We start from the raw sequence: 19,911 nt of genomic DNA on the forward strand, positions 1-19,911 counted from the left end.
GCAAGCAGGACGCGGTGAGGCCGTGCTGCCACCACCTGCCCACAAGCCCAATTCCTCACCTGAATGGAACGTGGTGTCTGAAAGGCAGGCACGCCTGGGCCCGGGTGCCGGTCTGCCGCGTCACTCCATGCCAGAGAGTCAGGCGAGCGTCCCTCCCACGGGCAGGAGCCCCGCTCGCCTCTCTCTCCTCAGACTGGGAGGCTTGACGGGTGGCGTCCACGTATGTGCTCCAAGGGCCGTGGTGGGAGGGAGGACGTTTGGGAGCCAGCGAGGGGTTTCTGAACCTCTCCACCTGTCAGCAGGGAGGGAGGGAGCTCCGTGTGCCGGGGCTTCGTGGGCAGTGTGAGGCGGAAGTGGATGCTTGCAAAAAAGGGCTTGGTGTTGCTTGTCCCCTCCCTTCTCTCCGCTCTGTCTCCGGGAGTCACAGTCCAGCCCCTTCGCTTTCCCACCCCCTGGCTGTATCTTTGTCTCTGCTGGTTTTCCCTGTTCCTTTTGGCCCTGGCAGTTCCTGTCTCTGTCATTTTCAGGTTCTTGCCTTGTTCTCTGGGTCTTCTGTGGTCTCACTCCTTCCATCTCATTTTTCTGGTTTTGGTCTCTTGCTGTGTCTGACTCACCCTCTCCCCATCCCCAGCTATCTCTCAGCTCAGGGGCTGCCAGCCGAGCTTCCTCCCCGGGAAGCCTGCGGTCAGAGGCTTCGCTTCCCTCTCGGTCTCCCGGGCAGGCTCCTGCCCCTCGGGCAGGCTGGGCTGCTGCTGGCGTCGGGATGGCACCTTCTCCAAGGCATGTCGTGGGCAGAGAGGGCCTGTACCAGCTGGTGCTCTTCCCAGCTCCCATCTCAGACCCTCTGTCTCATCCCAGCTGCTTGGCCGAGGCCGAGGCCGAGGCCAGCGAGCCCCAGGGCCCACTCACGCCCAGAGGGAAGTTAGGGGCAAAGTTGGATGTTTGCTTGCCTCTGACTTGGGAGAGAAATGTCAGGGCGTCTAGGCTGTGGTGGGACCAGGCGGTGAGCAGAGATTCCAGGTGTTTGTCACACTGCTTCCGAGGAGGGGGTTGCGGTCGGAGCCCACGGGACCCTGAGGGCCCAGGCAGGGTCTTAGAGGACCTTGAGAGGCTCCTGATACTGTCTGTAAATTTGTATGGGTGAGTCTGTTGGGGAAGGAGAGGGCCCTGTGCTTTCTCCCAGTACTCAAAAGGACTCCTAACCCCACGAATGTACAGCGGCTTGAACGAGGTCTCAGGCTCCCCGCCCCAGTCCTGAGGCCATCTTTTCTCATCATGAGACACTGAGAATGGGGGCCACTCTCCAGCCCCTAACCCACCACCTCCCATCTTCTGCCTCAGTCAGACCAGCTATGTGCCCTGACCACTAGCCCCTATGTCCGCCTCCTGGGGGACTTGGCTATTCCCCACCCCCTGGGGGAAGCTCAGGCTCACACATTGTGAGAAATCAAGGCTCAGGTGGGGCTTGAGGCCCATGGGAGATCCCAGGCACTCAGCGCCAAGTGTGGGCTTTGGGGAAGCAAGCATGGCTCAGGACCGAGCTGGCTTTCTCCTACGCCAGCCCCAGGGGACTGGGTTTCTGTGGAGTCGCCAGAGGCAAAGCTTTCTCAGCAGAAAGTGAGGCCTTCTCTCCACTTCTTCCCTGAAGGGAGGCCTGGGGATATTGTACATATTGGTTTTGAGTGTTTCCTGCGCTCTTTGCCCCATAGAAGGGAATTTTCTGTGTTCTGGGCAAGGTGGAGGTGGGCATATGCCTAGGTGTCTCTCTGCCATCTATAAGGATCCCAGAGTCTCTTCTCACTTGTGTATTTCCCCCACTTCTCATAGCAGGGAACACTACCCAGCCCCAGTGCAGAGCACCAAAGAGTGAGAGGAAATGCTGGCTGTGGGGGCGCCCAGCTGGTTCCTCTCCTGTCTGGCCTCCAGCCCCCAAACCTGTAGGACAGGTCCCTTGATTGGGCCAGCCCCCGCCCATCCCCCTGGCTTTTTCATGAGCTGAAACCTGGGTGTGTGTGTGGGGGTGGGATGCTGGCACATGAAAGAGGAGGCTGTCTGAGAGGAGACAGAGTGGGGAGGGGGCCCCACCCTTTCTCTGCGCACAGCTTCTGGACCTTTCTCTCCTTACACACGTTCACCACCATCCACTTGGCCTGCTCCCAGGCAGCTGGCACCTGCAGTTGGGCCCTCCGGTGGGCTGTGGGCACAGGGGCATGGACGGTGTTGCTGGCAGTCCTGGGGGAAGAATCCGCCATCGATGTTGCTGAGGGGCGTCCTGTCCCCGTTTGACTGTGGCTGCTTTATTTCCTTCTTGTCCCAGATATCCTCCTTTTGACTTTCCTCTCCTTTTATCTCTCTTTGAAGTCAGATTTCCCACCTTACTCCTCCTCTTCCGGAAAAACCTCCCCAGCCCCCGGCCTGGCCCTCCTCCCTCAGCCTTCCTGGGGCCTCTTCTTACTCCTTTCCTCCTCGCCTGTTCCCTTGGATTTTCAGGCGCTTCCAGGGCCAAGGGCCACCTCCCAGGCCTGCTGGTGTCCTGTGCCCCCAGCCCATCTCCTGCCTTCATCTGGCCTGCTTCTCCACAGGTGTTCTTCCGGGCCGGCACATTGGCTCGGCTGGAGGAGCAGCGGGATGAGCAAACCAGCAGGAACCTAACCCTGTTCCAGGCGGCCTGCAGGGGCTACCTGGCCCGCCAGCACTTCAAGAAGAAAAAGGTGCTGTTCCAGGGGCAGCTCCGTCCTACTCCCCAGCCTAGATGGCAGAGCAGAGTTCCTGGGGTGGGGTGGGGGTTCAAGGGAACATGCTGGGCAGGAGGCTGGTCTTGGGACTATGAGTTACTGTCACCTGGGGGAGAAGAAGCAGGGGCCTCCCGGGGCCACCATGCCCTGGGCCAGGGTGGGGAATGGGCAGCTCCTTGGTGCCAGCGAGCATGCTGGTTATGCCCAGCAATGGGGCCGTGTGGCCTGGTCCTGGGGTGGGGCTGGGGGGCAGTGCCTAGGCGGAGGTGGGCTCTGGATCATAGGCTGCTCCCTGAAGATTAAGGAGCTGTGTCAGCGACTCCTTTTCTTATTAGCAAGTCCATAAAACAGCCAGCACCGCCGCCTCTTGTGTTTCAGCAAGATTAGGTTTTATAGCACATCTAGGCCAGGGTGCTGGAAATAATCAGGCAGCAAATAAAGCAGATGAAATTATTCCTAATGACCACAGAGCGGTTAGTGCCCAGTGCGGTGCTCGCTGGGCCAGGCTCTCTGCCTCCCACTCTCCGAGGGATGAGGAGAGGCTGAGACTGAGGGCTGGGTGGCATAGGGAGTGTTTGAACTGGGGTCAGGTGGCCGGAGGAGCGGGGTGGGGTCCTGGTCGGGCTTGGGACTAAGAGCCCTGCTGTGCACCACCCCTCACCCCAACTTAGATCCAGGACCTGGCCATTCGCTGTGTGCAGAAGAACATCAAGAAGAACAAAGGGGTGAAGGACTGGGCCTGGTGGAAACTCTTTACCACCGTGCGGCCCCTCATCGAAGTACAGCTGTCCGAGGAGCAGATCCGGAACAGAGACGTACGTAACAGCTCCGGAAGGGCCAAGTTGATGGAAAAGGACTAGTTCATCCATGTGGGCAAAAGTCTTGCCAGCTTGTCTTGGGCTCCCAAGTGCTCTTTATTTAGTACAGAGAGCTGACGTCCTTGAACGATGCGTGTCAAACAGAAGGCATCCCTCTGGGGTGCTGGCTAAGCGGCCGGGTAACCTCTTGGTATAAAATCTCCGGCATCCTCAGCATCTGGGGAAGAGTCTAGGGATAGGAGACCCAGGGAGGCAGTGGCTTCCTTGTGTCCTGGCCGAGCTTCACCGGCTTCATTCACCCCAACGGTGCAGATGCCAGGCCCCAGCCTGTCGCGGAGCCTCCGGCTCACTTTGCCCTCTTCACCACACCCTAGGAGGAGATCCAGCAGCTGCGGAGCAAGCTCGAGAAGGTGGAGAAGGAGCGGAATGAACTTCGGCTCAACAATGACCGTCTGGAGACCCGGGTGAGTGACTCCCAGCGCCAGGCCAACTGGGCCACCGTGCAGGGTGCCAGGCCCAGGACCCCTGCCCCGGGTTCCAGCTGAGTGAGGCAGGCATTTCAACTGGTGACGACTCCCTCCCCCCAACCCCAGATCTCAGAGCTGACATCGGAGCTGACCGATGAACGTAACACGGGAGAGTCCACCTCCCAGCTGCTGGACACGGAGACCGCGGAGAGGCTCCGAGCCGAGAAGGAGATGGAGGAGCTGCAGGTGAGGGCCGGGCCAGGCGGAGACAGCCGTGCTAGTGGCCACCACGCTCTGGTGTCCGTCTGCTCCTACAGGGACAGCTGGCCCGGCACCCCTGTCCACCCAGGGTGAGCACATGCCTGTGGTCTGCATGGCTCAGGGCCATAGCTGGTCCTGGGTAAGGGACTGGGATGGCGGCCTCACAAGCCTCCCTCTGCAGACCCAGTATGATGCGCTGAAGAAGCAGATGGAGGTGATGGAGATGGAGGTGATGGAGGCCCGTCTCATCCGGGCAGCAGAGATCAACGGGGAGGTGGACGATGATGACACAGGTGGGTCTGAGGCCAGAGGGGCTCAGCAGGGCCTGAGCGGGAAGCTTGGGTACCCCCCCACCTCTTCGGGCAGCCACAGCCCTGGCCCCGGCCCATCTCCCTTCTGTAGGCTGGTATGAGGCTAAGTAGAGGGGCCAGCAAATGCAGGGGATTGTCGTGGAGGGCTGCGAGAGCCGTGGTAGGGACAGGGTCTGAGGGCCATGGTCCAGTGGTCTCTGGGGAGAGGACAGCACACATAACCACACACCCTCTCTCGTCTTTTCCTGGCTTGGGAAGAAGCCGTCGTTTCAGAGACCTTTCTGAGTCCCTCTAGCTGATGCCACCTGCTGCCCCTCCCTGGCCTATCCTTCTTCCCCTCCGCCCGCCCATTCTCCAGGACTCTCAGCAGCTCAGTCAGCCCTTGTCTGCCCCACCCCCACAGGCGGCGAGTGGCGCCTGAAGTACGAGCGAGCCATGCGGGAGGTAGACTTCACCAAGAAGCGGCTCCAGCAGGAGTTCGAGGACAAGCTGGAGGTGGAGCAGCAGAACAAGAGGCAGCTGGAAAGGCGGGTGAGGCTGGTAGAAGGAGTGGAGGCTGGGCCAGGAGTGGCTTGGTGCCCTGTGGAGCCGGGCATGCCCTGGGAGCACTGGGGAGGGGTTGGTGGGTTAGCCTCTTGGGGGCTGGGGATGCCCAAGGGCAAACTATTGTTCAAGTGTGTTCGGTTCCCCAACTCCATCGTCATCCTTGGATCTCTCCCTCGCTCACCCCCCCCTTCTCCACCCATGCTTCTGGGCCTCTCCCTGGCTGTGACCCCGCACCCCGTCTGCGCCCTAGCTCGGGGACCTGCAGGCCGACAGTGACGAGAGCCAGCGGGCTCTGCAGCAGCTCAAGAAGAAGAGCCAGCGGCTGACAGCCGAGCTGCAGGACACCAAGCTGCACCTGGAGGGCCAGCAGGTCTGCAACCACGAGCTGGAGAAGAAGCAGAGGAGGTGGGTGGGCCCTGCCCTGGACTCATGAGACTTCCTAGAGCAGCCCCAGACAGGGCTCTCTGCCTTCCCCTCCAGGGAGGAGAGAAGAAAGGAGGGCCTGAATTTGGTGGGGCGGCCTTGACTGCATAGTCCCTTGTCCTGGAACGTGAACAGGTCTCACTCCTGACCTCTGAGGAGCACTCAGGCCCCATCCTCACTGCAGGCCTGCTCAGGCCTCGGCTCCCGGACACGCTTCCCGCAGCATGTGCCCGTCACCCTGCATGGGCCCAGCAAGGACGAAACGCCCACCAGGCCCCATGCAGGAAGCACCCGTGCCCCTCCCTGCCCCTTGCCCCCACCCGGCTCCCCATGTCTCGCTTGCCTCAGCCACACAAACACACTCTCCTGACTAATGTTGTTGAACTACCGTGCCACTTCCATCTCATTATGGTAATGACACAAAGGAGGGGGGTAGCCCTCACAGGATCAAATCCAATCTAAATTAATTTCTCTGGCTGGGGATGGGAATGGGACGCCTTTATTAGCAACACCGGGGAACCCACACACCCTGGGAACAGCAGGGTGCCCCAGGGAGTGGGAAGAGTGCCTGGTTCCTCTCTGCAGGGGAGGGCTTCTCGTAGAGGCCCCGGGTGCCTTCGGGAAGGGATAGCCCTGCACTCACAACCCTGGGGGGTGAGCAGGGCAGAGCCGAGTCCTTCCAGTGACCCCATGTTACCCTCGGCCTCGGCCTCTGGCACTCTACTGGCCTCCCAGCTGGGTGCCGCCTGCGAGGGTGAGGGGAGCCGGGAGATCTTACTCCTCCCTCCCAGCACCGTGCCTCTCCACCTTTACACCCACCCTCCCGTTCACTAGAAGCAGGCACCCTTAGTGGGACCTCTCTCCCAAGCCCCCCCGCCCCTCCATGGCAGTGCCAGCCCCACCTAGTTACCATCTCGCCACACTCCCTGCTGCCTGGAAGTTTGCTTACCTTTTTTTTGATGTGGGGTTGGGTTGGGGGTAGCCTTTCAGTGTTGGAAGGAAACCTCATTAGCTATTCGGGGAAGGTGTTAAGAGGAATTTGAGCAATTTGCTCCTTATTAGAGTCACTGGGTGGGGAAATAGGAGGCTGGGAGGTAGAGGAGCCAAGAAAGATCCCCTGACTGTGGACTGTGCCCGCGGGCTGGGCACGGCTGGACTGCTTGCTTCCCGGCCGGGGGTGAGGGGTGGGGTAGGGGGGTCCTGGTGGTGACACAGGTACTGCTGGGCTGCGCGGCCTGGCCAGGGGCTGGCACCCAGAAGAGAGGGAGCCAGCAATCATCGGGAGTGGCCAAGTGGAACCACGGAAAGTAACTTAGATGAGGCAGGGCATCCATTTCTACATGTTCCGGTGCCCACTCTGCCCTCACCCTGGTCCCACATTCTCTGATCTGTTAAAATGGAAAAGGTCAAGACAACGACGGAGGAGAGTCTGTCCACCTCTTCCCCAGAAGCCGTCTGTGGGCCCCTCCTCAGCTCACCTGGTATAAGGGCTCCATAGACCCACTCAGTGAAATGCCCCCCATCCCAGGCCAGGTGGCCAGCTAGGCCACGACGGCCTTTGATCCTGGATGTCACCTCACCGCCGGCCCCCCACTTCCAGGCTGTATGTGAAGTCCCCCTCTGCTTGTGTCCTGTCTGTATCCGTGGCCCCGCTTCCTGGCAGCCTCTGGGTGCTGGTGACCCAGACTCTCGCCTACCCTGGTGGAGTCACCTTGGCCGTCCCTGCCCCCCTCACAGGTTCGACAGTGAGCTCTCGCAGGCGCACGAGGAAGCCCAGCGGGAGAAACTGCAGCGGGAGAAGCTGCAGCGGGAGAAGGACGCGCTCCTCGCCGAGGCCTTCAGCCTGAAGCAGCAGCTGGAGGTGCGTGGGCCACCCGCCATCCATGCCCCATCCCCCCACTCCACAGGCAAGAGCTGGTCCCAGGCCACCCTCATCTTCTCTTTTGCTCCAGGAAAAAGACATGGACATTGCCGGATTCACCCAGAAGGTTGTCTCCCTGGAGGCCGAGCTCCAGGACATTTCTTCCCAAGAGTCTAAGGATGAGGCCTCTCTGGCCAAGGTCAAGAAACAACTCCGGGACCTGGAGGCCAAAGTCAAGGATCAGGAAGAGGAGCTGGATGAGCAGGCGGGGACCATCCAGATGCTGGAGCAGGTGCCGCAGGGTCGGGCTGAGGGGGCACCTCCATCCCCACGCTAACCCAGGGGGTGGCCAGAGAGGGGCAAGTTCCCACGTGCAGTCACTCATTCGTTCCCTTACTCACAAAATGGTGAGTGAGCACCTGATCTGTGCCAGCACGGCGTGAAAATAATTAAGCTTCCGTGCGGCTTTCCACAAGAACAAGTCTTGATTGAGCTCTAGTGGTGAGGGGCTCAGCATGCCCGCAGCCGGAAGGCCACGAGCCCACCCGGCCTTCCTCTGAGCCACCGTGCCAGTTCAGAGAGCTGGAGCCTGAAGGCCAAATGGAGAAGCTGCCAAACTGTCCCCACCTCTGGCAGCCTGCTCTGGGCCAGTGTCAGGCATCTAGTGAGGGGGTTTGGCTGTGCTGGAGAAGCCGGCTGCCACAGGAGCAGGGTGGGAGCTCCAGGAAATGCTGACAGAGATACTCGCTGCTCCCGAGTCCAGGGAGGACTGCCCATCGGGGGGCGGGGAGCAGGGGGCAGCGGTTTGGGTGCTGCTCCAAAAGGAACCTGGTCCCTCCGCACAACCACCTCCAGGCCAAGCTCCGTCTAGAGATGGAGATGGAGCGCATGAGACAGACCCATTCCAAGGAGGTGGAAAGTCGGGAAGAGGAGGTGGAGGAGGCCCGGCAGTCGTGTCAGAAGAAGGTAAGGCAGCGGGCACTCAACATGTCCAGTACACACCCTACCTGTAGAGTAAGGGGATTTCTGGCTCCCTACCTTAGCCACACTATCACCCATTGCCATTCTGGGCTCTGGGTTCCTGGCCTTGGCTGGCATGTGTGCCCTCAGGGACTCTAGAGAAAGAGTGGTCCTTTGAGGGACGCATGCTCCCTGCTTTCTGGACGGTCGGCTAGGCTGGCCCAGCAGGGCCTGCCCACTCTGGAACGAAGCCTCCCGCTCTGGCGTGGGGCCGCGCTGCACGGCCTGCCGTCCCTCCTCCCCCTCCCAGGCTGCTTTGAAACCCTGGGAACTTCGAATTCGGGGTGTGACCCCCCCTGGGGTCTGCTCAGCCTGCCCCACAGTTTTCCCGGGGTGGGGGGGATCCAGAGGGAAGGGCCCGGCTGGCACGGGCCCCTGAAGGGACCGACGGGCCTCTGTCCCTGTGGCCCTCCAGCTGAAACAAATGGAAGTGCAGCTTGAGGAGGGGTATGAGGATAAGCAGAAGGTGCTGCGAGAGAAGCGGGAACTGGAGAGCAAGCTCGCCATGCTGAGTGACCAGGTGAGCGGAGCCTGCTGCGGGCCCGGCCTTGGCGAGGTGAATCTCAGGGATACAAAGCTGGCAGAGGTGGGGGTGGTGGGCTCTGGGGAGCCCACTGTCAACATGTGTAGGATGGGGGTCGTTACCACACATAGCACTCCCAGGCTTCTCTCACTGGCTGGCCTGACCCAGCACTTCCTCTGTTGTTGTGTGTTGGGGTGGCTCTGAGAATGAGGGCAGGGGTGAACAGCAGGCGCGGGGAAGACAGCAGGAGGCTCTGTGGTGGAGGCCAGAGCCCCAGCTTCTGCTGTGCACCCAGGTGAGCCAGCGGGACCTGGAGTCTGAGAAGCGGCTCCGGAAGGACCTGAAGCGCACCAAGGCCCTGCTGGCGGACGCGCAGATCATGCTGGACCACCTGAAGACCAACGCACCCAGCAAGAGGGAGATCGCCCAGCTAAAGAACCAGGTATCTGGACAGAGAGGAGGTGGTCAGCTCCAAGGGGCAGAGATGCTTATGGTTTTAGTTCTTTCTCTCCCTTCCTTTCCCTCTCAGGGATTCTTGAGTCCTTGAGAAGGAAGATAACAGGGGAGGGGGAGAAGCCACTCATAGCCACAGACTCCTAGGATCTGTGCATGCCAGATGGCATGACTGCCAAGTCCCAGGATGGCGTGGATGGGTCCCCGCACCCTCCGGGGAGACGCCCGTGCATGCAGCCCCAACAGGCCACGGCCCCAGGCATCTGAAGTGAACAGAGCACCCGGGCTCCTTCTCCCCTGCAAGCACCCTGTCCTGCCCTCCTGCCCCCCGGGCCTGGCTGACCTCTCTCCCTGGGGCGGGGGCGGCCCTGTGTCCAGCTCGAGGAGTCCGAGTTCACCTGTGCTGCAGCCGTGAAAGCGCGGAAAGCAATGGAGGTGGAGATAGAAGACCTGCACCTGCAGATTGACGACATCGCCAAAGCCAAGACGGCGGTGAGGAGCAGGGGTGTGCGGGCCTGGCTGCGGGGACTGAGGCAGAGTAGAGCAGGGTGAATGGGGGCCCTTCTCCAACCCGCTCCCTTCACACCAAGGCTTTCGGCGGTGAGAGCGGGACTCCCCTCCTTCGCCTCTCTCCACTCAGAGCAGAGGCCCAGGAGGAGGGCGAGGTGGCAGAGGGAGCCAGCAAGGGCCCATCTCCCTGTTTAACCACCTGCCTGTGGGAGCTTGGCCGCAGGCCCCGACACCATAAATAAAGGCAGCTAATGTGGCTGAGGGATGTAAACAGGTGCCTGGAGATTAGCCGAAGCACCGATAAGAGGATGGGATGGCTCAGGTTCCCTCCCCTTCCCCTGGCCAGCCCACTGACAAGCCCAAGCGGCAGCTAATTAGAGCTCTTATTTAACGCTTCCCTTTTAATTCCCTGCCTCTCCCACGGCCCATCCATCGGCCAGGAGTGCATTATTGGGATGCAGACACCAGTACCTCCTTGGGCGGGGAATGGGGCAGCGGGGAGGCTGGGCTTGGCTCTGGGCTCCATGCCCCCTCCCCAGCTGGTCACCCGTCTGCTGAGAGTTGCCAATCTCCCGGGCTTGATTTATCTCTGTGACATTTGTGCTCCTCAGCAGTTTTCAGGTGAGTAATTCAAATTCTTTAATTGTGTTAAAAAAGGCTGTTATAAAATTACCATTTTATTTAAATTCGAGTTAATAAATTTCTTGGCGGAGGCTTCCCCAGCTCCCCACAGCCCGGTAACAAGATGGATGGGGCCGAGAAGGAGCCAACGCAGTCATTTTGGTTTGGAATTACAGGCTAATAGATTCATTCATTTCCTGAAGCTGCTGTTGGCTGTCTCCTCCCCTCCCCCCCAGGAGCAGACTGGCTGTGGGGCCGGATGGCCAGGGTGCAGGCCGTCCCAGGGGAGATGAGAATCCAAGCCAAGAGAGCCTGGCACATTTGAGGGGTCCTTCCCCGAGGCCTGAAGGGGGCAGAGTGCATGCAGGTTAGGGCCTAGACTGCTGGTGCCAGGACGATGGGTCATTTGTTCTGGGCAGACCTTTTCTGCTTCCTCATTAGCCTTCAAAGAGCTGCCAGGAAGCAGCTGTCATTTAGCCCAGGGTCTGCCTGTGCGGTGAAGACAGCCTTCCCTCAGCTCCCTGAGCGTCGCCAGCCTGGACCCCACTCCAGTGGCCGGGCCCGGCCCCGTCGTCACCCCCTTCCCATTGGAGGTGGCGTGGGGACGTTCAGACTTGCCGCCCGGTGCCGTCTGGCACTCGAGGCCTGATGCCCTCTGATCTGTCTTGCGTCCATCCAGCTGGAGGAGCAGCTGAGCCGCCTTCAGCGTGAGAAGAATGAGGTCCAGAGCCGGCTGGAGGAGGACCAGGAGGACATGAACGAGCTGATGAAGAAGCACAAGGCGGCCGTGGCTCAGGTGCCCACCACGCCCCGCCCGCAGACGCTGTCCCCGTGGGCCTCTTCAGAGGCCCCCACGCCGCTTCTTTTGGGAGCGGCAGGCCACGGCCTCGACACAGTGTGACGTGCGGTGTGGCGGGCTGGGGCTTGTGTTCGCCGGGATCCTGCTTCAGCACGCCCTCCTTTCCCAGGCCTCGCGGGACTTAGCACAGATGAATGATCTCCAGGCTCAGCTAGAAGAAGCCAACAAGCAGAAGCAAGAGCTGCAGGAGAAGGTGGGGACCAGGGTCTCCCTTGGTAGAAAGAGGGTGTGGGTCGCTGCACGTGGGGACGAACCCCCAAGCTCATAGGACAGGAGGCGCTCCCCTCAGTCCTCAGTAATCACAGAGCGCGTCAACGCCTGTGAAGGCCTAGGCTTGGAGCCAGCTCACCATAGTAGACGTGTTGGCTTCAGCTACGTCACTTCACATTTCTATTCCCTCTCTGGTCCTTGGCGTTTTCCTTTCTCTCCAAAGGGCAAAATCTGCCCGTGGTGGGCCAGGTGAGGAATGCCTCTGGCTCGGGGCCCCATCCTTCCACCTCCCCTGTACATCCCTCTCTCCTTCCCTCCCTCAGCCTTCTGGTCACCATGGTAATCTTGCCAGCCCAGACTCTGCCCCCTCCCTTCGGGGCTCAGTTTTCTTCTCTTCCTGCCCTTGCCCTCAGCTCCAAGCCCTCCAGAGTCAAGTGGAGTTCCTAGAACAGTCCATGGTGGACAAGTCCCTGGTGAGCAGGCAGGAAGCTAAGATCCGGGAGCTGGAGACCCGCCTGGAGTTCGAAAGGACCCAAGTGAAGAGGCTGGAGGTGGGTGCACTCTCGTTCTGGTCCACAGCCGAGAGCAGGGCAGAGCCCCCCCAGCGGCTGGAGCCACGCATGCTCAGCAGCGCTGGGCAGGCCACGGCCGCTCCTCAGAGGCCCCTGCCAAGCTGCCAGGCCAGCTGACGGAGCGGGTGCCTTCCCCCCGCCCGCCCCGCCTGCTCTCTGGGCACCGTAGAGCCAGCCTGCTTTACATTCTGTTTCCGTGCTTGCTTTCTGCCAAGGGAACAGAGCAGCTTAGCTTTTTGTCTTCATATTTTCCTCCACCATGAGCTCCCCCCGCCGGTCCCCTCACTTGCTCTCCGGCAGGGTCATAAATATGCAGCGGATGGCGCCACTTCTGTGAGGGCTGAAGTCTGTTCTCTCATCTCACCGCTCCCTTGCTCTCTCCCTTCCCTATTTTATTGCCTTTTTCCCTCACTTCTTCCCACCCTTCCTGTCTCTGCTTTTTCACCTCTGTCTTTGCTTGTCTCCATGTCTGCCCCCTTCTTTCCTGTCCCTTTGCATTGCTCCTTCTCACCCTCTCCCCGCTTCTTCCTTTCTCCTCATCCCCTCCCTCTTCTCCCTCTGCTCTTCATTCTTGCCTTTGACGCTTCTCCTGTTCCTGCTCACCCCTCTTCTGCTCTGTCTTGTACTTCCTTCCACCCGTAATCTCCATGCTCCAAATGCAGTCCTCGCTCCCGTCTCCCGAAGCCAGCATGTACAGCCCCGCCCTCTCCGGTGGAGCAGGTAGGAAGAAAGAGGCAGGCAGAATTGTCTCAGGGTGAACACTCCTCTCACCCTATTTTTAAGTTCTCCTCCCGCTCGAGTTTGTGCACGTGTGTAAGCACCGACAGTTCTCCGTGAGAACTGTGTTCACGGGTGTGCGTGCTGAAGAGCAGCCCTGCCGCTTCCCCAGCAGCCCCTGGGGCCACAGAGCAGTCACCAGGGCAGGGATGGGAACAGGTGGCTATGGGGCTGGCAGTGGGCATTGAGAGGGCATTAGTCCCCTTGACCTTGTAAGAGAATACGGCGGAACCTCCCAAGACAAGGTCCCGGTCTTCAGGAGAGCCAGGGAGAGTTAGGGGAGACTTAGTAATGTTCCTGTTTCACCCACCACAACCCCAGAACGGCCGGTAATATTTTGATCCCCGTTTTGCATGCAGGAAGGGTCAAGGAGTTTGCCTCTGGTCACAGAGCCATCAAGGGGCTGAAGAAGCCATCGGTCTGGTGGCTCTGGGGCAGATCTGTGCACTTGTCTTCTGGGCCGCCCTCCCTTTCCTCAGCTCTGTCTCTGTATCTCTTCTGCTCAGAAAGGCAGTATTGTGGTTTAGAACGTTAAACACAGAACGTTAAATACAAACAAATAGCCCTTAGAGATCATGTAGTCTAGTGTTACTTTAGAGACACAGAGGCTGGGGGGCCCAGAGGTGGAGACCCCATGGCCAGTTGGCAGTCGAACCAGAAGCAGGTCCTTCCCTCACACCCTGCCCCAACCTCCAAGTCATTTCTTGCCTACGGCCTGATAGGGAAAAACGTGTTCCAAGGTTCTGGAGGAAGAGAGATGCATCAGGCTTAGAGGGATGGCTGTGTGCTTAGAATCTGATGACTCTTTTAGTCTCTTAATCCAGGAACTCTCAATGAACCATTTAACTCTGAGCACAGGCTCTAGCTTCCAGAACTGCTGGGCTCAGGGTGTCTGAGGGAAGCCCGGCTGAGGGAAGCACCTCTGGGGGGTGAGGCTGAGGAAGAAGTCACAAAGCAAGTAGACTGGCAGCTCTTGGGGGGGTGACACAGGCGGTCGGTATGGGTAGGCCCAGGCTCTAGCCAGAGCCCTCCCCCAACCTTGGTGGTGATGATGATGGCACCTCTCATCGTCCCAGTAGCCTTCATGTACCTGACCTTATTCAATCTTTAAAAAACCGTGAGGGAGTAGGTGTTATTCTCCCATTTTATAGCAAGGCAAAGGAAGCCTCTTCAGAGGGCTTTCGTTCTTGCCCACCTGCTAGTGAGTGGTGGTGCCAGAGCTCAGAGTCAGAGCCACACCCCTGTCTTGGCTAACGACGGGCCTCCCTTCCCCACCTCCCGTCCAGAGCCTGGCCGGCCGGCTCAAAGAGAACATGGAGAAGCTGACCGAGGAGCGGGACCAGCGCACTGCAGCTGAGAACCGGGAGAAGGAGCAGAACAAGAGGCTACAACGGCAGCTCCGGGACACCAAGGAGGAGATGGGCGAGCTCGCCAGGAAGGAGGCTGAGGCGAGCCGCAAGAAGCACGAACTGGTAATGCACCCCAGCCCATGGGGCCCAAAGCAGGCAGCTGGTTCAGTGGTTGTTATGCACACACACACACACCCCAGGCCGGGTGGGGGGGGGATGGTGGGCCTCAAAGGACCCAGAGTTTAGATCATTGGAAGGAAGAGGAACATGTCAAGAAGACGGTCCAGGAAGTCCCAAAGGCAGGCCAGAGGGCCAAGATGGGGGTACCCTAGTGTCCATCGGGCGAGCCCAGGCTTGCTGCAGCCTCCACAGAGCTCCTCCCTGGCTGGGAGAGACTTGAAGCAGGCTTTTTCTGGAGCACCTGGATGAGAGACTAGCCCTCCAGTGAACCGGCCTGCCCACTCTGCCTCCTAGGAGCTGGATCTGGAGAGCCTGGAGGCTGCTAACCAGAGCCTGCAGGCCGATCTAAAACTGGCATTCAAGCGCATTGGGGACCTGCAGGCCGCCATCGAGGATGAGATGGAGAGCGATGAGAATGAGGACCTCATCACCAGGTGAGGGGGCCTCTGTGGCAGCGGCGGCCCGCACCAAGGCCCTCTGACCACCTCTGGAGCAGGCCACGAGGTAGAACAGCTGTCACCTCTGTCTCCCTGCCACTGAGCCACCAGCCCACCTTTCCCTCATCGCCAGACCCCAGCACGGACTCTGTCCTGTAGCGACCAAGGGCAGGTCAGGTGCCGCCTGGGTGAGATGCCCTCCCTCTTCTTCCCCATCCTCCCTCCCCAGGCCTCCCAGGAACCTGGCTCTCCAGCTCTGCCCGTTCACGATGAGTTATTCCCCCGTTTAGCTGCATTTCCGATGGTGCCTGCCCCACTCTGGGGAAAGCAGAGATTTAAGGCCTGTGGTGCCTTGTTACCATGCCAGAGAGTTTCTCTCATAAAACCCACCCAGGGAATGGTTCAGGAGAGAGAGAGATTTGTAGTCTGAGGCTGAGGAAGAAGTCACAAGGCAGGTAGACCGGCAGCTCTGGGGGGTGAGGTTTGGGCCCTGGAGAAGCTTCCAAGGCTGCGGTGAGCAGAACCCCGCCCCCCAGACCTGCCCCCTTCCCCGCCTAAGTGCTGGTGCCCCATCCCGCAGGCAGATCCTAGATGGCACAGGGAGCCTGCTGCTTTGAGGCAGGAGAACGACGCCCCAGGGCAACCCAGACCTCCCTCTGAGAACACTGTCACTCACCCCACCCCCCAGCTGGTCTCAGCCAGTCAGAACCATCTCTTGCTGAAGAAAAGGGGTCTGCAGCAGAGAGGTCCACCTGGGTTTGCCCACTGATTTTTCGATCTTCTTCTGGCCCCTTGCCCACCATTTTCTTTCTGTTTCCAGTTTGCAGGACATGGTGACAAAATATCAGAAAAGAAAGAATAAACCGTGAGGACTGGAGCGCACACGCTCTCTGCCTCTCCCGTGGTGTCTAACCGCCCCTAACACTGGCTCCCACCCAGGGCCCCTGCTGCATGCCGCACGTGGACACAGCCTCTCACACCTTCTCCAAGCTAGTCTCACGCTAACACTGCTGACTCTGTCCTGAGGAGAGGCGAGGCGAGGGGCTGGGCCCTGCATCGGAGGTAGAGGGCAGGCAGCGAGGCGTGCTCCCCCAGGAAGGCTCAGGCTGGCCCTGCTGCCCTGGGTGAGCAGGATGGGGGCTCCCGCAGAAAAGAGAGCTCAGCCTCAGTCGGCCTTCCTGAGCTCCAGCCCTCTCCTCCCTCAGAAAGCAGGCATAGCTGCCTCACCGGCCTATTTCCCTGGGAGGAAAGTCTGATTGGGCTGGATTTGTCCACGCCCTGGGGCTCCTTTGGAGCCTGAGCCGGGCCTAAAGAAGTGGGTCTGCTTCAGTTTGAAAAGGTGCCCCGCCTTCCTGTGGCAGACAGGGGTGCCAGGTGTGGGGCATCTTGCAGTGCCTTGTTCGGAGAAGGCGTCCAGCCAGCTCCTCCCAGGCTGCTCTGCAGCGGCAGGCGAAGGAAACCCAGCCAGATGTGTTTACCCTGCTCCCCGCGGGCACCTGGGGCAGAGGGAGGCCCCGGGCATTTGCTGTCTGTCAGGGGCGGGGAGCCCAGGAAATCCACCTGCTCTCTTCCATTCCTTCTTTCTGGGTGGGAGCTGGACGGTGGGTGCTGGTGTGCAGGCCTTGAGGCGGATCAGAGTGATCGTCCGTCAAGTTCGTCAGGGCTGTTTGTTCGGAGGTTGTTTTTTTTAGCATGGCATTGGATTTCCTCCCCCTACTCTCTCTTGCCTGGCAGGCCTCTTCTCCTGGCCGGGATGGGCTGGCGGCCGCGCAGAGGACTCCGTGAGAGCTAATGATAAATGTAATAGTGTGTAACAGTGATAGAGGGCCGCTGGAGCCCGGTTGTCACACACAATTAATATCCCCTGCCATTCTGTCTCCGTTTGTTTGTTCCCCCGCGATTCGGCTCCCAGTTAACTAATAGCACATGAGCCTGGACATAAATTGTATTTGACTCGGGGTTTAATTCCGACCATTTAAAATTTCAACTTCCCCCTGAGCCTGCCTACCCCTGGAGTTTGTTTACGGGCCTGATTATTTAAGGAAAAGAACCTAAACACCATCTATATGCTTGAAACTAAAGGGAAGGCAAGGGCAGGCAGGCCAGTGTCTCCACCCATTCCGGGCTCTGAATGGGAGGAGGAAAATTCATATTCTGGGTCCACGACTGTCTGTCCCCCGTGTGTTCCAGCCCTGCCACCCTCGGGCTGGAGGAGCTTCGAGGGCTGATAAAATGCTCATTTAAGATCATCTTCTAAACCCTTGCTAGGCACGGGCACGTGCGCGCAAGGACGCGCGCGCCCACATAGGCACGCACACACCCCGGTGTGCACGCACGCAGGCGCGCTGGGGCGTGCAGGCCTCGCCACAGTCCCGCTGATGGCAGAGGTGGTGTGGTCGCGCTCAGCAGCTCTGGGCCCCAGCTCCAAGTAATTGAGCGAGCGAGTAAGTGCGCTAAGGCGGGCAGAAAAATAATGTTTCGATTTACTTAGAGATACAGTTGTTATTGCCATAACCTTAATGAAAGCAGTAAACAGTGCAGTATTAAGGGAGATTTATACAGAAACACTTTTAACATGTAGACATAGATTTTGCGATGCATACAGCACCTCCTTTCTAAAGGCAATCAATATGGTTATGAACGGTGGTGATAAATTACAGGCTCTGAAGCTAGAGAAGGAGGTTTTTTGCACGGGTGTATAAATCAGGTGGTATTGGCGTTCCATGGGGCCCGTGCACCATAGTAAATCTGCCAGGCTCGGACAGGCACGGGGCTTGCATTAGCGGTTTCGGGGCTGTCTGCTAAACTCCTGTTTACCCGGGGCATCAGCCAGCCTTGTCTTTGTTATAATTCTGTATTTGATGGAAGCCATAAAATATGCCTCTTTGTTCCCCTCCCAATGGGTCATGCTCTCTCACAGTCCCCAGAACAGAGTCTGGTGATTTCCTCTGTGTGTGTGTGTACACACGTGCATGCACACACACACACACACACACACACACACACACACCTGTGTGGCTATTTATTCAAGAACATAATTCAGGAATTGGGCTGCTCCTGTTGACACAGATGAAAGGAAATTTATATCAAGGAGAAATCCTTAGCATATCCATAGCAAGGGAACGTGGGAGCAGACATTTTGCAGAATTCTAGAAGCATTCTCACTCAGAAGCTGTCCCTCAGCCCTCACTGCTTTGTAAAGGAGTCACCATGACTCCTGCCTCAGAATCTGACTCCTTTGGGCTTTTCTGCAAGTGGAGAGGGCTCAGGCTGGCTTGGCCAGACTCACAACTGGGGAGCAAGAGCTGGAGGCTGCCTGCGGGAGGGAAGAGGAGACTTGGAGAGACAGAGCCATTGTCTGGCACTTCCTGGGCTCAAGTGGATCCCCAAGAGACAGTTTGAATCCCAGAGCCGTTGCCAGCATCTCAGGAAATGCGGATGCCCCCTCCTCGCCCTTCTATGTTTCTTAAGGGCCGGGGAACTACAGGGTGGGTCTGCGATCTGGCCTGTCGCGCTCAGGTTAGCGCCCCCATCCGCTGAGGGGCCTTCAGTTCAAGCTAACCTGAAGGCTCACTGATGCCCTTGTTTTTTGTGGCCTGTGGCCGCCAGGCTGACTCTCGCAGCGAAGGCATGGGAGATGGCAGCCACTGCGGCCACACTTCTGGGAGTGGGCAGGCAAGAAATGCCATAGGCCTCAGGGAGTAGCTGTAGGGCCTAGGACTCGTCTTTTTAACCAGCGGCCATTTAGCTGGAACTCATAAATGGATGGTTTCCCTGTCATCCTCGTTGGATTTGTTCGGCTCAATAGCAGCCTGTCACGGAAAGTAGAATGGGAGGTGCCTCCCTACTCCTCAGGGTCCTCTTGGTGGCTGTCTTGAGTGTGGCCTGCTGAGTGGGGCAGGGTCCCCGTGAATGGGGCGCCCCATCTAACCTCTCTTGTTCTCCTCCCTGACTCACTGATGTGCATGCCACCCCGCATCCCACCCCCACCTGAGACAAACCTGCCACCCCTTCAGCGCTCCCTACTGGGCCTCGGGTGAGCTCGTCCTCCCCCGCCTTGCCTACCTTTCTGCTCCTCATCCACAGCGAGGGGGACTCCGATGTGGACTCCGAGCTGGAGGACCGGGTCGACGGCGTCAAGTCATGGTTGTCGAAAAACAAGGGGCCTTCCAAGGCAGCTTCCGATGACGGCAGCTTGAAGAGTTCTAGGTGAGCGCACGGCCTTGAGCTGGGAGGAAAAGCCCCCTCGTGCATCAGGGATAAAGCACAGTGCCTCAATCCCAGAGAGGCCAGGCCTCATGCTGCCGGCCTCTCTTGCCTAGCACGTGTATACGGGGCCCAGACGTGCCCCCAGCATGTGGAGTGAGTGCAGGAGGCTCAGTATCTTCTTAGTCAGGGTCTGTGGCGCCCTTGTTTTTCCCAGGTAATGCTTTCCTACTGGGCTCAGGGCTTTGGTTTGCTGGAGGTTTGACTTTGTCCCCACTTACTCATTCAGCAAATGTTGGTCAAACCACCGGAAAGTTTGGGCCCCGGAATCAAGACTGGAATGGGGCATAAGGAGTCTCTGGACCCCACAGCCCTGGACAGGGCTGGCTTGGGCCAGCTCTGGACCTCCGAAATCTTAATGGGACTAGCAGCAGAGAAGGCACTGGTTCCCCTGAATCCCCTATCACAACCACATTTCTCTTTCTTTGCCCATTTTCTCCTTCCTGTGATCTTTTCACCATGTCCCCTCACGACCCCCCCATGCCTCCTGCTCACACCCGTCCACTGCAGGAACTCGTTCCCCCCTTGTCCGGCTAAGTCAGTCTTCTGATCACACAGACAGCTCCCCCAGGAACCCAGCTCCATTGTCCCCATCCCTCACTTCCCGGACAGCATGGCAGCAGGGAGGGCCAGCCTCTCCTCAGCGCCAGTGCCTCCTGCTGGCTCCCCTGCCTTCCAACTCAGAGCCATCCTGATCCGCACCCCCCCCCCC

The 19,911-nt window shown here is 59.2% G+C and overlaps 1 protein-coding gene across 17 annotated transcripts in view; it reads left to right on the forward strand.

Moving 5' to 3' along the window:
- Positions 1–19,911, forward strand: part of MYO18A (myosin XVIIIA) — an 84,869-nt gene that overhangs the window by 56,951 nt on the left and 8,007 nt on the right. For 13 of the 17 annotated variants that reach the window (XM_034641160.1, XM_034641152.1, XM_034641153.1 and 10 more), the window contains 20 exons: positions 2,583–2,711; positions 3,407–3,550; positions 3,928–4,017; positions 4,147–4,266; positions 4,463–4,574; positions 4,996–5,123; positions 5,389–5,543; positions 7,299–7,422; positions 7,514–7,714; positions 8,278–8,388; positions 8,858–8,962; positions 9,261–9,407; positions 9,797–9,910; positions 11,229–11,345; positions 11,518–11,601; positions 12,032–12,169; positions 14,254–14,439; positions 14,791–14,930; positions 15,754–15,798; positions 19,020–19,142. In XM_034641160.1, the coding sequence (XP_034497051.1) occupies positions 2,583–2,711; positions 3,407–3,550; positions 3,928–4,017; positions 4,147–4,266; positions 4,463–4,574; positions 4,996–5,123; positions 5,389–5,543; positions 7,299–7,422; positions 7,514–7,714; positions 8,278–8,388; positions 8,858–8,962; positions 9,261–9,407; positions 9,797–9,910; positions 11,229–11,345; positions 11,518–11,601; positions 12,032–12,169; positions 14,254–14,439; positions 14,791–14,930; positions 15,754–15,798; positions 19,020–19,142 (2,513 nt within the window). The remainder of the gene's footprint in view (positions 1–2,582; positions 2,712–3,406; positions 3,551–3,927; positions 4,018–4,146; positions 4,267–4,462; positions 4,575–4,995; positions 5,124–5,388; positions 5,544–7,298; positions 7,423–7,513; positions 7,715–8,277; positions 8,389–8,857; positions 8,963–9,260; positions 9,408–9,796; positions 9,911–11,228; positions 11,346–11,517; positions 11,602–12,031; positions 12,170–14,253; positions 14,440–14,790; positions 14,931–15,753; positions 15,799–19,019; positions 19,143–19,911) is intronic. The other 4 variants (XM_034641161.1, XM_034641164.1, XM_034641166.1 and 1 more) reach the window with 1 other exon arrangement.

Source organism: Ailuropoda melanoleuca, chromosome 13 (assembly GCF_002007445.2).
Source record: "Ailuropoda melanoleuca isolate Jingjing chromosome 13, ASM200744v2, whole genome shotgun sequence".
Classification (NCBI taxonomy): Eukaryota; Metazoa; Chordata; class Mammalia; order Carnivora; family Ursidae; genus Ailuropoda; species Ailuropoda melanoleuca.